General features: G+C 40.4%; 1 protein-coding gene across 2 annotated transcripts in view; it reads right to left on the bottom strand.

Annotated features, from left to right (window-relative positions):
- Nucleotides 1-7309: 7309 nt before the first annotated feature.
- Nucleotides 7310-18026, bottom strand: part of sgsm2 (small G protein signaling modulator 2) — a 204105-nt gene continuing 193388 nt past the window's right edge. For both annotated transcript variants that reach the window (XM_043718289.1, XM_043718290.1), the window contains 2 exons: nt 15525-15692; nt 7310-13364 (listed from right to left, as the gene is read on the bottom strand). In XM_043718289.1, coding sequence (XP_043574224.1) covers nt 13276-13364; nt 15525-15692 — 257 coding nt within the window. In that variant the 3' untranslated portion in view covers nt 7310-13275. The remainder of the gene's footprint in view (nt 13365-15524; nt 15693-18026) is intronic.

The following is an 18026-nucleotide window of genomic DNA, read 5'->3' as shown; positions in this document are numbered from 1 at the left end:
TGAATGAGGGTCACAGATGGTGCAATTTCTCACTGATTTCTTTTCCCAGCTTCCATTGGTTGACCAGCTCAGTTCTGTGCTTATGAATCTATGGACCAGGAATGTCAGCTCAACACCTGGAGTCAGGCTATGTGTGAATGGGTAGGCAGAGTCAGAGATTGGTGGGTGTATGTTTGTCATTAGCTGGAATGTAATTAAACAATCTTAAGGGGTTGGGAATCCCTCACACGGACAATGGCTACTTGGCTAAGGCAGCAGTGGGTGATTAGCTTCTGGTCACACTCCTCGAACAGGACTAGGGAAGGTAAGCAGAGGTGGAGATCAGGACCAGTCTGCAGGCCCCAGGAGAGGGGAACACATACCTTGTTAATCACTGGAACCTATGGCTTCAGAGGGATGTGGGATCGGACAGCGCTGCCCTTTTATGAATGGTCGCAAACACGCACACGGTGGATGCTCTCGGACAAGGTTCCACCTGTTGAGATCCAATTCTCCTGGAGTGAGTGCCCAGAACCTAGAGCCATTGTTCTGACAATCAGGAAGTGTCCTGGGTCATGTCCACCGTTGGCTATGCACAGGAGCCGGCCACTGAGAACGACAGAGGTAACATGGAAAATAAGAGCTGGGATGGGCCATTTGGCCCTGCTAAGCCATTCATTCTGATCATGGCTGATCATTCAACTCTCTACGCTGTCCCCTTGTTCTCCCTAAATAGTTTGACTCCTTTAGCCCTAAGAATTCTTCTAACTCCTTCTTGAAAACATTCAATACTTTGGCCTGACCTCTCTCTGTGGCAGCTAATTCCAGAGGCTCAACACTCTCTTGGTGAAGAAATTTCACCGCAACTCGATCCTAAATAGTTTACCCTGTATCCTTAAGCTGTGACCCTTGGTTCTGGGATCTCGGTCATCGGGTGCATCCCATCTTTACCTTCCTGCGTCTAATCCTGTCAGACTGTTAAACTGTATCTAACCTATGATGTATCTGACATGGGAACGCCTAGTGATAATGAGTAGCTAAAATGGCCAAGTGTCCTATATCCAACATTGGAATTCATCCAATGCTGAGGAGGCCAAGTGGTTTGTTACTTTGTTATCGTTTGGTATTTCTTCTCAATTTACACTTCCTTTGTTACCTAACTATTGTAGACCCTCTTGTGGAGCAGTCATAGTATCCGTACCCCTAGACTGGGAGTCTTGGGTTCAAGTCCCACTTCCTCCAGAGTTGTGTAATAATATCTCTGAACAGATTGATTAATAAAATAGGTTAATAAAACATATTCCAGGACGCAGTGGCAATGACCTCAGAACTCAGACCCTTGGTCCTAGACATCCCAGTCATCAGGAACGTCCTTCCTATGCCTAGAATTATAGAGTCATACCAGCACGGAAATAAGCCTTTGGCCCAACTCATCCAAATGGCCTACCCCAGCTCTTATTTTCCATGTTACCTCTGTCCTTCTCAGTGGCCGGCTCCTGTGCCAACGGTGGACATTACCCAGGACACTTCCTGATTGGAACCAAACTAGTCCCATTTACCTGCATTTGACCCATATCCCTCTAAACTGTATCTAAATGTCTTTTAAATGTTGTAATTGTACCCGGCTCTACCTCTTCCTCTGGCAGCTCATTCCATACACTCACCATCCTCTGTGTGAAAAAGTTAGCCCTCAAGGCCCTTTTAAATCTTTCCCAGCTCACCTTAAACCTATCCCGTCTAGTTTCAAACTCTCCCACCTGAGGGAGAAGACCTTATCTAGAATCATGGAATCATAGAATCCCTACAGTGTGGAAACAGGACCTTCAGCCCAACAAGTTCACACTGACTCTCCGAAGAGTTAACCCACCCAGGCCATTCTCCCCTATTATCCGATATTTACCCCTGACTAATGCACCTAACCTACACATCCCTGAACACTATGGGCAATTTGGCATGGCCAATTCATCTAACCTACACATCTTTGGACTGTGGGAGGAAACCGGAGCACCCGGAAGAAACCCTCTCAGACACGGGGAGAATGTGCAAACTTCACACAGACAGTCGCGCAAGGCTGGAATCAAACCTGGGCCCTGGTGCTGTGAGGCCGCAGTGCTAACCTCCATGCTCCCCATGACTTTATAACCCCAATAAGGTCACCCTGCAGCTTCATATGCTCCAGTGGACAAAAAGCCCCTGCCTATCCAGCCTATTGTTTAGTCCCGTTAGAATTTTATAGCTTTCTCCTAGATCTCCCCGTATTCTTCTAAACCCCAGAGAATATAATCCTAACCAATCCAGTCTCCCTTTGTGTGTCAGTCCAGCCATCCCAGGAATCAGTCTGGGAAACCTTTGGGCACTTTGTCAGAATATCCTTTCTCAGGTAAGCAGATGCAAAACTGCACAGAATCCTCGAGGTGTTGAACACACTCAAAGCCCCAGTGTAGGGCCAGAAAAATTCTTGATGAAAAATCACTGCCCTAACAGGGGAACAGCCACTCCTGCAGTCCGAAGCTGCTTTGCTTCATTGCTTTTTGCTGATTAAAAGAACCCATGGTTGTTGAAACGGTGAACAGTTTGAAAAGTGGGTCACGGGGGGAGTCTGATATGGAAAACTTTGAGCCTGGAGTCTTTTACCTGAAGCCAGGGCCAAGAAAGGGCTGAGGGTATTTCTGAAGGCTGGGTCGAGGGCAAGGACTGGGAAAGAATTGTCTCTTGCTAGGTCTGGGAGACAGTGACTTTGCCCAGCATCGGGTCGGGATGGTGGGATGGAGTGGGCCTGGAGAGAGAGAGAGAGAGAGAGAGAGACAGAGAGAGACAGAGAGAGAGAGAGAGAGCTTTTATAACAATGACCACGATAACAATTTTAAAAATTAAGTTCAATATGCAGTTTAAAAGTGTAGTAACTGCCTTTAAAAATCTTACAGCTTTTTTTAAATTCACTTCTGGGACATGGGTGTCATTGGTTGGACTTGCATTTTATTGCCCGTCTCTAGTTGCCTGTTGAGAAGGTAGTGGTGAGCTGCCCTCTTGAACCACTGCAGTCCGTGTGCTGTTGGTTGACCCACAAAGCCATTCGGAAGGGAATTCCAGGATTTTGACCCAGTGACACTGAAGGAACAGCAATATATTTCCAAGTCAGGATGCTGAGTGGCTTGGAGAGGCACATGCAGGGGGTGGTGTTCCCAAATATCTGTTGCTCATGTTCTAGATGGAAGTGGTCGTGGGTATGGAAAGTACTGTCTCAATAGCTTTTGTGAATTTCTGCAGTGCATCTTGTAGATAGTACACACTGCTGCTACTGAGCATTGGTGGTCGAGAGAATTGATGTTTCTGGATGTGGTGCTAATCAAGAGGGCTGCTTTGTCCTGGATGGTGTCAAGCTTTTTGAGCTGCTGGAGCTGCACCCATCCTGACAAATGGGGGGTATTCCATCACACTGCTGAATTGTATCTTGTGGACAGGCACTGGGAGGTCAGGAGTTGAGTTACTTACTGCAGTATTCCTAGACCCTGGCCTGCTCTTATAACCATTGTATATTATGGCTAGTACAGTTGAGTTTCTGATCAATGGTAACCCCCAAGATGTTGATATGCTTTGTACATGGATAGATACATATTAGATGTGTCCTCAGCAGTCTATGGACAGTGATGGCTTTCTGTGTGCAGAAGTTCATATTACTTATTTCAATAAAATATTCTGTTCCTAACTTGTGCCTCTTTTTTATGCCCACTTAAATACTGTGGTGTCTAAGAAATTAACACATTCCTTGTGTATTGTGGCTTTGAATTGAATGGAAGCTGGATAATTATTATGAATAATGCTGAATCATTCTAATTCTGCAATTGTCTGAGTCCAATCACCCCATACACCAACACAAATAACAAGGTAATGTTACTACATGACTGCATCCCCTCATAAAGGAGCTAGTGAGAATGAAAAGGAAGTTCCTGAAAATCATAAGGTAGCCCTTCAGAAAATATCAAGAGGAGCCATTGAAAAAAAAGGCGGCCTCTTTCTCACATCTGCAATGGTTTCCTTTCATATTGTTTGCTTCATCCTGGTCATTTGTAAGTGTTGTTGGTGTTAATTTAAAAGGAAAAAGTATTTATCACTCAGTTGCAAAATGTTTATTTTGTTATCAAAGCCAACTTATACAGAAATAGCACATTGTTGCAGGTGAATTGGTACTAATTTATTGCGTCTTTAATTTTGCATTTTTTAAATATAGAAATGAAACCATGAGTCATGCAATAGAATATTGTTCTGAAGAAGGGTCACTGGAACTGAAACATTAACGCTGATTTCTCTCTATAGATGTTGCCAGACCTGCTGAGCTTTTCCAGCAATTTGTTTTTGTTCATGAATAGAATATGACTTATTAATTTACAGTATTATCATTTGTATTTAGGATGTTGTTGCAGTGTTTATCATGTGGTTTGTGTCTTCTGGATGTTAAAGCTGTTCAGATATCCAAAGGAGCAAGACATATTGCAAAATACGAATATCCAAATTGTGTGTAATTACCTGATAGAACTATGGCTGTAAAGTGTGTGATACTGAAACTTCCGATTGACTTTCTAAATTAATGCATAGATTATGAAATCTAAGACGTCCAGCTAAAGCTGCATGAAAAATGTTCAAACCTACTGGGGTTACTGTTCCCGGTTTGGGTATCTGTTGGTTATGAAGGGGAGGGTTAAATTGCAGAGGAGAGTGGAATATCCGTGGGTTCTAGTTCGCCTATACCATGTGAACAACAGTGACTGGTCTTGCAAAATGATTTACAAAATACCATTCTTTTTTTTAAAAAAACATCTCATCATTGAAATGTTTGCAAAACGTGGTGAAAATAATATCTCTTGTAATTAAAGTATTACATCATCCTGTAGCCTCGACACATCAGTTTACCTTTTTCACCCATCCTCCGAAGAAACATCCCTCTCCTTCTGAAAGGTGCTGACAATAGTAACCGTCTTTCATATTTGGTATAATTCAGAGCTTCGCATTATTAGTGCTCGTTTTCTTGGAAAGTACAGTACACCTAATATGGAATATGGTTGCCATCTGCCGGATTCTTCAAGAACTGCTGTTAACCTTCCACTTGAATGTTACATCGTTGTGGACTCGAGAGTTCTCATGATCACGCACTACACCCCCACCATGAATGACTCATCAAATCTCTCTGCTTAAATAGCAAGGGCGGAGAGTAAAGGAAGGTCAACAGAGTTGAAGCACGGTTTTTGTTTTGACCAGATTCAGGGCTGAATTCCTGTGTTCCCAATGAGTTTAGTGTTCCAAACTTAAAGTTTTCAAAATAAGCAAAATAATTCCAAATAAAATTCTAACCGTCATTCTTTCCACATTTATACATTTGGTTTTGTTTTACTAAAGGTGACCAGATTGGTTTCTGAATCCAGAAAACTGACTTTAATTGTTCAAGCTCCTGCTTTGTGCAGTACTTTTGAAGATTTTAAGATTAGGACCATTTTCTTAAATGGAAACCAGATACCTTTCAGGGTGACCTGGAGGAGGAGGAGGAGGAAAAAAAATCTTTTGCATTACTCTCCAATTCTTATTTTTAATTGTTTTGTAAATTATTGAAAACAGCGAAATTCTCATATTAGGAGACAGAGAAGTCAATGGAAATAAACATTGAAACCAAAAAGAGCCTGTTGAAAGATTTCTTAACTTTCTACCCAAAACTGATCAGGCACGCTCCTAATTTTTCATTGTCAGGTTATTAGATTCTCTCTTCGGGCCCTTAATAATCACCCCTTGGCGCTTAGTCTTTGCTGAATTTGAAAAGGTTTCTGCGTAGTCTTGAGGTGGTTACTACCTGGTATTACTTCATTTCCTCTTCACTCCAGGCAGTGTTTAGTTTGTATTGGGGCATCTGTGTCAGTTACACCATTGAAGTTAAAAATCACACAACACCAGAATTTGTGTGTCTGATGATCCTTCACCTGATGAAGGAGCAGTGCTCTGAAAGCTAGTACTTCCAAATAAACCTGTTGGACTATAACTTGGTGTTGTGCACTTTTTAATGTTGTCCAACACCAGCACATCCACATCACTGTTTAAGAAGAACATGTTCCCTTTATGATTGTAACAAATTTGCAAACCTGTGACAGCATGGGAGCATAAAATAAGTAGAATGGTAGTTAGTGCGAATGCTTGTTGCCCACCCGCCTCTGCTGGTATTTTACTGGTGTCCAATTATTTTATCAGGTGCCCTGTACCCAATGCAGGAAAGCTCTTTGGCAGAATCCTTGTTTGAACACCCTCCCTTCTATAATTATGACCACTCCTTTTGCCTGGGTCTGTCTGCAGGACCTGCTTCCACGTTCAGCCTTCTGCAAGGCTCCAGGTTGGGGGCTGACTGTAGTCCCACTAGTTCCTGGTGTTCCCAGTACAACTGCTGAGATGAGAACCTCTTGGAGGCAGGACATGCTACAATAAGAGTGTGAAAAACATAACCTTGGCCAAACAATCAGTTGACAATTGTGAAGTACAGCATCTCCCAGGATTCTAAGGTGTTGCTGGATGCTTACCCCAATCCCTGAGTTTTCATTGCCAGGACACACACAATTTACCATGGCCAATTCACCTAACCTACACATCTTTGGATTGTGGGAGGAAACATGAGCAGAGATGGGGAGAATGTGCAACACACACAGACAGTTGCCTGAGAGTGGAATCGAACTTGGGTCCCTAATACTGTGAGGCAGCAATGCTAATTACTGTGCCTTCTGAACAGTCTAGAGGGTCGCTGGACTGGAAACATTAACTTTGCTTTCTCTCCACAGATGCTGCCAGATCTCTTGAGTTTCTCCAGCAATTTGTTATTATTTCAAATCTTTAGCATCCACAATTATTTGTTTACTTTATTTTAAATTAAATAATGGATCTGGTAATCAGCTATTTAATGAAACTCAGATTGTTTTTCTCGTTGCTGTTTATGAAAATTTACTCAGTAGAAATTAGCAAACATCATTAGTCTATGTAATAGCGACAGCAGTTCAAGAATTAGCTGCAATTGCCCTGAAAGATGTTGCTGGATACTAATGATGGAGGTGCCGGTGTTGGACTGGAATGGACAAAGTTAGAAATCACACAGCATAGGTTATTGTCCAACAGGTTTACTTGGAACTATTAGCTTTCAGAGTGCCGCTCCTTCTTCATCAGGTAACTGATCAGGGTACTTACAAATAAACCTGTAGAACTATAAACTGTTGTTGTGTGATTTTTAGCTGGATACTAAGAGGTTCTTCAGAATCATATTTTTGTTCAGGTCAGATCCAATTGTGCAATAGACAGTAAAATAATGCGAGACAATAATTTATTTCATACAACATTACATTCAAAAGTACATATTGTAACACAAAGGAAATGCAAAAATAAATAACGCATCACAAAGTTTAAGGTGCAGTACATGTACAACATAATATAGGTACCAAGTGAACGAGAGTTGCACACATTGATTCACTGCTGTGAGAGTTTATCATCCCAACCACAATTCAAAGGCAGTGCAAGCTTCAGATATATTTGTAACATTCGTGTTTTGGTTGAGGTTGGGGGAAGAAATGATCGCTAAGAAATTACGCGGTGTGTACATCAGCGTACAAAATTCATCCCTTTCATACAAGTGCTCACATATCCAATGCCCTCATCAAAATAGCAAACAAATATGATGCAATTTTATGTAAGGTTCATACAGCAATATTATACATGGTCATTCCCAGGCTTATTAAACAAACTTAGCATCTATTTCATTTAGAAACCTAAGGCAAATTATGCCCTTTGGAAAATTATTGGCGCTGTGAACTATAGCTCTAGTTTCTCCCCATCCCAAGTCCTGCAGTGCAGAACATTTGTCATTAAATGTAAACCATCATAACTATCATATGATTAATCTGCTATAAGAAGGGGTAATTATGAAATGGCTTAAAGAAAAAAGCTTTTATTAATAAAAATACTCCAATTCTAGTTCCAAAATACTCCCGACATGGGGAGGATGCTGTTAGAGGATTTTGCCAAAAGTTTCATATGTTTGAAAGAGAAGTCCTTAGTAATTTGACTGTACTGACAAGTGCAGATTGTGTGAAACACAACTACTTCATCAGCATTTTTGAAAGTTATCAGAAAAAGTTTGATTGCAGCTATCTGTGTGAGACAATGCAAAGTCCTGGAGTGAACTGTATCAGATACTTCACCTTTGAAGATGATAACAACAATTCTAAGTCCCTATTGCTGAATGTTCAATATCTACTGGAGAAGCCAACTAGGATTGATTATAAATTTAGTGGCATGGTTTTCTTGACCACACCAGCCTCTGCTCAACATTTTCCTCTTTCATCCCAAAGATGCTAATTTTGGCACCATTCCACAAGGCCAAACTGTCCATCACCACTCTGACCATGTAGTCATGTATGGGCATTAATCAGTGGCAACTTCACTCACCCTCCTTATCGAGGACTCTGCAAAGTGGAGTTTATTGTCAGAAAGCATTAACCAATGCAACACAACATGCTGGACTTTGAAACAGTTTCATCACTTGGAATGTAGTAAAGTGTAGAATTATGCCTCAGAGGCTGATTCCTTAATTTGAAATAAAAAGGCTCTTTTGAGGGAGAAAGCAAGTGTGTACCTGTTCTAACTCTGCTTAGTTGACAGCCACAAGTTGAAAGAAATGCTTAATAACTTTAGAACAAAGTCAGCTGTTTGCAGCAGAACACAAACAGAATCCAATAAATAGAGCAGACTAACACTGACATTTTACAAGTTAAATATGTACAGTACCTACAACAGAATCTTACATGAAATTTAATCATAGAACACAATCATTGGTTTAACAAGGTTTAAAGCAGAAGCCAAGCATTTATATATTTCATAAGCTGTAAAGGTTTGAAGGTACAGGGTGAAATTTCTCAATGATAAGCAAGAAGACACTTGTGCTTTCCTCTTACCTTGACAACGTTTCTTACTAAGTGAAAGGTGCCATGTAATTCTAAGTTGTTGCGCTAAGTGACTCACCAAATAAAACCATTCTCAGACATCACACGCCTCAAGGCTTCAGAATCCTACATTTTAAATTCTGGATTTGGTGAAGAAGAAATGAACTACTGTTCATTTAATAAAACAATTTACAGCCCATTGTGTGATGTATTTTGAGAGAAAGTATTTTTAAAAAAATAGTGACTTATATTTAGCATTTGAATATAAACCTGCTTATTAGGGGATGGTATATTATATTAGAAGTGGGCCATTCAGCACCTCAATGGCATTTACCCACCTTTGCTCCATGACACTCATCGCCTGACAAAACACTGTCTTAATATTGTCAGGTATCAGCAGCCCAATATATTACAACTTTCAGATATTCTCCAAAGCTATATAGAAACCATTTTAGATATTTTGTCAATTTTAGAATTTCTTACTATATAATGTGGAATGTTTAATTATGGAGCATAAAATTCCAGGGGAAATAGAATGTAGGAGTCTGCATTTTACATCAAACTGCCTTCAAATCTAAGTCCATCTTTGCCAGGTCACAAAACTCCTGGCCTCCTTCATTTCTTCTATTCAGTCTACAAATCACAGGCTCTCAAACTAACTTTGTATAATTTAAAGGATTTTCATCTTTGCTCCTGTGCCTTTTCATTATGGTGATGTCCCTAATTTGACCAATTCACCAGTGAATTTCTCAATAAACAATCAGCAGCAATGGGATAAAAAAAAATGTTTGAAAAGCACTTTTCAAAGACTGCTGCTTCTATATCTTTGGCTGAGCATCAGTTTGATTCTACTCCAGTCCTCACTGGAAAAGTTGAGCAAGACAGACAAGTTTACACCCTCCCCTCATCCGAAACATTAACGTAGAACTCCCTGCATAGAAAGTTGTTATACAAACCAGCACCTTTATCCAGTTTCTGCCTTCAGCTGAATTCTGCAAGAGGCCTGGGAAATTATCCTGATCTCCATAAATATGTATTCATAATAAATGTTCCTACTCGCAGGATGCAAATGAACAGCTACAAGGGTTCTCACAGTGTGCTACGACATGCAAGGAAATTAGTGCACTGTAATGCTTTAATTAATCAATGTTCCAACTTCAGAATATTATCAAACAACCTGCAGAAACAGGCATCTATACTTATTTTCTAAGGCTGATTTTCTGCAGAAGTTATACTGGGAGACTAACAAATTGCTTTTTAAGAAAGGAGACACGGGGAGAAAGAAAATCATCCACACTTCAAAAGCCATGTAGGAATGTAAGATAGGAGCTTTCTGTTTTTAAATATAGCCATTCCTGGGCAAGAAAGGGAACATTTAAGTAAATTGAAGAGGAGAAAAGAATACACATTCTCTGAGAGTGTGAATGCTGACAGATTGAAAAAAGTGTTTCGTTTACAGCAAGGAATTTATCACAATCACAACTAGCTGAGGTAGATTTGAGAGTCAGAGGTTAATTCAAGCTGAAAACACACTGCGTGTCTAAATGAGTGTGATAAAAAAATTATACCTGGCATTTAGTTTTGAGAAAATACAACAGACTTTATTTACTCTCCTCTCAAATGTATCAATATAAAAGTCACATGTAGCCTCTCAAAGTCCTTGGCAAATTTGACCCAATTACTAAAAACTTAGATAATTCTCTCTGGGCAGGCTCTCAAAATTATTTTTCCAAATATTTTAAATGGCCATGTCACATCCATTCCACCCCCTGCCTCTAACTTATTGTAAACGAAGACAATGAATGGTAAAAAAATTAGTACATGACATATGTCAGCCATGAAATCGAAAAGGCCTCATACTTGCATTACAGGGAACTGTAAGTCACTGAAAGAGGTTATTTATATACCAGTCCAGAGTCTCCCCCCTTTTCCGTGATCAGTAATACTGAACATTAAAAAAACAAGATGCTCAATACAGAGAGAAAATCTTTTATATTATGTATGTCAATCTTCAATTTTCAAAATGTTTTAATTGAAAGGCTAAGTTGCCAAGTGTTAATTTTGGCACAGAGTCTTGCCCAAAGAGTGAGCAGTGCAGAAAGGTGGGGACGTGAGACTTATTGCACATTCCAAATAAAACAGAACAAGCGGCAAGGGAAGGAAAAGAAACAATTTAGAGGAAAAGTGGGAAACTGCAATCCCTGCCCATTCTTTCTGCTGGTCATCTCAGACTGTAGCTTTGCACCAATCCTGCAGTTATTTGCAGTTTCATTCAAACTGATGATATGACATCTCTCATAACTGCACATTTTGTCAATGTTTCGTTGCAATCTATTTACCTTTAATGGTTTATGATTACTACAATGAGACACCAGATGGCAATTGATACCTGCATAGTAATTGGTGATAGTTTCTATTTGGTTGCTTGGTCCCAGTTTAATAACCTTTTAGTATGCAGTTACCAATTGAGCCATGGTGGAGTGTGGGTCTCTCTCTTTGTGACGCTGAGAGTTAAGGAGAGAAAAATGATGCAAGGTTTTCTTCTCCTGTTCAGTATAAGAGGTTTCAAATTGTGTTGCAAGTAGACTGTCAATGCAATGGATTGCCATTTTTTATTAATGGGTGGATCAGAGAGTTCATCAAAGGAATGGTTTGCCTTTCTAGATCAGGAAAGTCCACACTATTCCTGATTTATGCTCAATGTGCTGATGGAGGTCGGGATGCTGCATTCTCAGGTTAGGAACAGGTAGAAACATTGGCTGTCCCTGATCCCTCCTGTGACTCATGCAGCCATGAATGAACATCATGTCAAGGCAAGATTCGATCAGGCTGAGACAGCCCCTACACAACCCCAAAACTAAATAATTGGCAACTTTTTAGGTTTCACGTATGAATAATAGACAAGGAGAGGTACTCAACAGAGAGTCAGAATCTTTGAAACCATGTGAATAAGGAGACAGTGTCTTCAGGAATGAAGTAAAAGGGAGAACAAAATGGCAGGGAGAAAAGTATCTCAGAAAAGCAGAGATGAAAATATACACCACACACTTCTGATTCTTGCAGGTTCATTAAAGATTTATCTGGTCTGTAATCCAGGGCCTTCCTTTTGATTATTTTTTGATAACTGTAAAGTCTTTAAGTTAGGATTACAGGGAATCCTGCCATTTTAACTGGTTGGACCACTGCAAAGCGCTTCACACGAAGATGCAGCACTTCAATGCGATAGGAAGGAGATGACAAACCCCAGTGACAAGCAGTAAAATTAGGGTTGTCACAGGTGGCTGAGGAGGTCTATAGCTTAGATTTACAATTGTGATCCAAACCATTGCAAAATATTACACGGACACAATTAACTGGGGGCTTGGAGAGAACTGACAGGCTAATATGGCCTTTGCTGGCTCTGAAATAGTTTGGTTACCTACAAACACAAAAGCTGATTGCACTCAATCCAGATTCACTGATGGATGTACTAAGAGTGAATCAAGAAATGCCCTTGAGAAGAGAGATTGCAGATACTGTATGACACATGGAAATTATTTCCCAATATATTGGGAACATTCAGAATTACACAAACACACAGAACCATAGAACATCGAATCATTGGCAACATTCTTCATAAAATTAAAATATCAATAAATCTTATTTTGGTGTAAACATGCTAAAATAGTCCATAAGATTGGATTGATCTGAATTGAAGAGTATTCCAAATATACACCAGTCCATCCAAATCCAATCAATCAGTCTGCAGAAGTTAAAAAACACTGTGAATTCACAAATGCAAAATCTGGGGGAAAATCCCCACTTATTCCCAGGTTAGTGTTTAAGATATACCCGTCTGTCAGTCTAAGGGTACAGGAATATGATGTGGATGGTGAAAGGGGTTTTTTTTTTGCCACAAATTTAATATTTAGGCACTCTCTGAGTTTGGAAAATAAATAAGTGAATGAGGAAATTAAATACACTCTCAATGAAGAGTGGGCAGAGACAGAAAGGAACGTAAAGGAAAATGTGATTTTATCCACCATGTTAAAGGATCTCTAAAATGTGACTGATGATTAGTGAACCTGGTTAGGGATAAAATTGCAACTTTTTTGGCAAATTCCTGGCCTCCATTTGCATTTTCAATTCAGTGCATGACATCCTCTGAAGTAGAGAAGATGTGGCCAACTCGTTTTGCTGAACCATCATTTTTCTAATGTAGGGAAACTGGAGCTGGTGCAGGGGGAGAGGAGGGGGGATGTTGGGGTGAAGGTTGGTGCTGGGTGGTGGAGGAAGATTCCTCACTCAAGCTTGCTAGGAGAAAGCTGAGTATCCGCATCTATTTCCTGCTGGCTTAGTTCTATTACTTGTTCTCTATCAACGTCTGCACCTTGTAGACCAGCTCGCGTGCAATCCTCAGGATCTGCTGGGCGTCATGACGCTCTGCCATTTCTGAAGGAAAAATTAAGCATTAAACTTGTTTCCCCTTCAAGTATTTATATTAATCCATTTTGAAAGATACTATTGAGCATGCATCCACCACTGGTTCAGACAAAGCATTGCAAACCTAAACCATTCATTGCATAACGAAGTCCTTTCTCACATGCCATCTGGTTAGAACATAGAACTGCAGCACACGAAAGGGCCCTTTGGCCCACAATGTTGTCCCTTAAACACCCCTAATATGTCTGCCTCAACCCCTGGCTGGCACATTCCAGACTCCTGCCTCTTTATAAAAATCTTGTGCCTCACATCTCCTTTGAACTTTTCCCCTCTCACCTTAAATGCATGCCCCCTAGTGTTAAGTTCCTCTGACTACCAGCTGAAATTTTGGTCATCAAGTCTTCTGTCATAGAAGATAGAACATAGAACAATACAGTGCAGAACAGGCCCTTCAGCCCTCAATGTTCGCCAACCTGTGAACTATTCTCAGCTTGTCCCCCTACACGATCTCATCATCATCCATGTGCTTATCTAAGGATTGTTTAAATCCCCCTAATGTGGCTGAGTTAACTACATTGGCAGATAGGGCATTCCACACCCTTACCACTCTCTGCGTAAATAACCTGCCTCTGGCATCTGTCTTAAATCTAACACCCCTCAATTTGTAGTTATGCCCCCTTGTACAAGCCGACATCAGCATCCTATCTACCCTATCTAATCCTCCGATCATCTTATATGTCTCTATCAAATCCCTTCCTTCTTTGCAATGAGAACAGACTCAAGTGTCTCAGCCTTTCTTCATAAGACCTTTCCTCCAGACCAGGCAACGTCCTGATAAATCTCCTCTGCACCTTTTCCAATGCTTCCACATCCTTCCTGTAATGGGGCAACCAGAACTGTACACAATATTCCAAGTGAGGTCGTCCTAGTGTTTTGTATAGATGCAACATGATAATGTGGCTCTGGAATTCAATCCCTCTACCAATAAAACCTAACACACCATATGTCTTCTTAATAGCACTATCAACCTGGTGGCAACTTTCAGGGATCTACGTACATGGACACCAAGATCCCTCTGCACATCCAAACTACCAAGAATCTTTCCATTGACCCAGTATTCTGCATTCCTGTTATTTTTCCCAAAGTGAATCACCTCACATTTATCTGCCACCTCTCAGCCCAATTCTGCAGTTTATCCAAGTCCCCCTGCAACATTCTTCCTAACTGTCCACCACTCCACCAACTTTAGTGTCATCTGCAAATTCACTAATCCATCCACCTATATCTGCATCTAAGTCATTTATAAAAATGACAAACAGCAGTGGTCCCAAAACAGATCCTTGTGGCCCACCATTAGTAACCCCACTCCAGGCTGAATATTTTCCATCGACCACCACTCGCTGCCTTCTTTCAGAAAGCCAGTTTTTAATCCAAACTGTTTTAGCAAAATCTCCCTGCTTTTATACCCCATTCCCTTTACTCTATTTAAAACTGTTAAGTCTCATCCATGAAACTGCAATCTCTCATCCTTGGAACAAGCCTGTATTTACAATGCATCATATCTAACTGGAATGGCACATTTTGACTGAGGCTCATGAACAGGGGTAGTAAATGGTACGACACTGAACCCATACCAAAAGAGAAGCTTCCAAATGTGATCCTCAATCTTCCTTGAATGAGTTGACTTTAGCCAGGAGAAACAGTTAAACCAGTCTCATTGCCCCCAGGCTGTTTTTGCCAAATAAAAATCTGCCAGACTCCCTTTCCCTGTTTATTATTTAGTGCTGAAAAATGAAAGATCAAAGTAGGTCTGAGACTGGCAGTGATGAGATCCCCATTACTTGTGATCTGCTGAGAAAGTGGGATGAGACAGCAACTTTACTACTGTCGTCACCAGGACACTTTACTTTGGAATTTAACTTTTATTCATTTCCTCCTTAAGTCTTTCTGGGCTAATTACCTCTCCTGGCCCCAAGGATGTGAGAACAGTATAGCTTGCCATCTGTCACTTCAATTTTGAGCCAATGACTCAGAGTACCGACAGAAAAATTTGGGATTACCAGCCAGATGTTCAGATAAAGGGGAAGGAAAAACACCAGAAAACTTTCATGCATATCCTCTAAAAACAGTGAGAAAGTCATATGTACTTTTGAAAGTGCCTGAACTCACCGTTGAAAAACTTTATAATGTCTGTGAAGTCCATGTTGTTATCACGTATGATTTCACGGTAAACCTCCACCAGAGCCAAGGCAATGAAAAGGACAAAGTGCTCTGAAGAGATATATTTAGCTGCCCAGATAACCTCCCACACTGCAAAGACATCCTCATACAAAAGTTCTGTGCCAAAAGATAGTCAGTTTAAGTGATATGTTTCATGACACACTTACTTTGAAGGTGACTTGATTATACACACAAGAAATAATGATAAATAACACATGAACAGCTTAATTAATAGACTCAACTAAAGATCTTATTTTTGACAGGAAGCTAGCTTCTTGCTGGGGCATTGGTTCAGCAGCCGCTGCCCATTGGCTTGCACTTTGTTCAAGGCTTCACATATATGTCAATTTTTGCATGTCTGCAGGAACTATAGTTGTAATTGTCCCCACTCAAATCTTCTCATATAATCCAGCTAGGGCAGCAGCCAACTACACTCTTTCACTAATTCAACACTGCCAAGACCACTTGTAGCATCCTTTGCCCACAGGGTCAGCTTGATGACAATGGTGGAGAAAGTTAGGTCTGCAGATACTAGCGATCAGAGTTGAAAGGTGTGGTGCTGGAAAAGCACAGCAGGGGAGGCAGCATCCGAGGAGCAGTAGAATCTATGTTCCGGGCATAAGGCCTTCATCAGGCTTATGCCCGAAACGCCAATTCTACTGCACCTCAGATGTTGCCTGACCTGCTGTGCTTTTCCAGTGCTGCACTTTTCAACTTTGATGATATGGTATCAGGTTTGGCTCAGTGTTTTACACAGTTACCTCTGAGTCAGAAGATTTGAGCTCAATTCCCACTTCAGAGACTTGTAGGATGATACAGCACAGAAGAGGACATGCAGTCCAATCAATCATTGCAGATGGATACAGAATCTCAGAATTGCTTCCGCCAGCAGGAAACTGCATGTCCCACTGTATCTGAGCAGCATTTCTCCAAACGAGGAATTTTGGTAAACACTAGGAGTGGAGGTGTGCTGCACAGTTTGAAGTGCAATCATCTGCCAATTCATTAAAACAAAACCTTGAATGGAAAACAAGGGAATTCTAATATTCACCCCTCACTCCGACCTGAAACAGATGGTCTGTCCATTTCTCTTACCACAGTTTATTGCAGCTTGCAGCGCACAAAAATCGCTGCTGCATTATGACAGTGGCTACATTTTAGATTTACTTAGTGGTGTGAGAGGGTTTGAGGCTTTCAAAAGCATTTAAAAATACAGGTCAGTCTTTTTTTTATACTCAGCACAAGAGGAGGACAGAACTTAAGATCTTTGAGATCATTCAGTTGCACTGGGCCGTGAATTAACCAAAACATTGACCAGAGCATAATCTAGCAACTGGAGATATTGCGAAAGGGTGCTAAAGATGGGTGAGGATGGAAAGGTTACTTGCTGGACAAAAAATTTTTCACTTATATAATGCTGTGTGGGACCTACAGATGCCCTAATGTACTGAAAGCCGCTTTTTGAAGTGTAGCTATTGTTGTAATTTAGGCAATACAGTCACAAACTTGTGCACAAACAACAAAGCAACAACATAATGACCATATAATCTGTTTCAGTATGGATTACGAGATAAATATTGACCAGTGCATAACATCAAGGATATCCTTCAGTTGCCTTTCAGATAAATGCAACACGAGCCATACTTTTTGGGTGGAGGTATTGAAGGGATACGTATTGTTTTTTAAATGTTGCAGAACAATCTGGGTGAAAATTAACATAGCAAGCCCTAAAGGTACAGATGACACTTGATAGATAATGCAGTTGTCATAGAAACAGTTGGAACCTAGCAACATTATGCTGAACTCCATTTCCAGGGCTTTCCTTTGCTAATAATGTGCTTCAGACTAGTCTTTTAGATAAAGTATGACAGCACACAGCATCCACAATGACAAAAGGCTACTTGGTAAATACAATTGAATCTTCTAACAGCCATTAAAGAATTCAGCTCCTCATATTGAAAATAATTCAAACATTTATCATCTGTCAAGAAAAAGAGACATTTCTTTTTAGAAAAGGATGATTTAAGATGATTAATCCCCTATTTCTAGCTGACTTGAGAAGTATTATCCTTTTCATTTTTATATTTTAAACTCCTATGCTCTAATTTAAAGAGAGAACTGTCTATGTGAACTTTATATGCTGTAATAAAACACTCACACTAGTGGGATGTAATTACAAATTTGCATAATCAATATGATCACAGGAATTTATAATAGTAAAGATTGACAGGAAATTAATTTGGATATAATGTCATTAAAATGTCAAAAGATGATCATCACTACCATGTAAAACATTCTAGAGTCATAGAGATGTACAGCATGGAAACAGACCCTTCGGTCCAACCCGTCCATGCTGACCAGATATCCCAACCCAATCTAGTCCCACCTGCCAGCACCCAGCCCATATCCCTCCAAACTCTTCCTATTCATATACCCATCCAAATGCTTCTT

This window comes from Chiloscyllium plagiosum, chromosome 28 (genome assembly GCF_004010195.1).
Source record: "Chiloscyllium plagiosum isolate BGI_BamShark_2017 chromosome 28, ASM401019v2, whole genome shotgun sequence".
Lineage (NCBI taxonomy): Eukaryota > Metazoa > Chordata > Chondrichthyes > Orectolobiformes > Hemiscylliidae > Chiloscyllium > Chiloscyllium plagiosum.
This window is presented reverse-complemented; position numbering and strand designations above follow the sequence as displayed.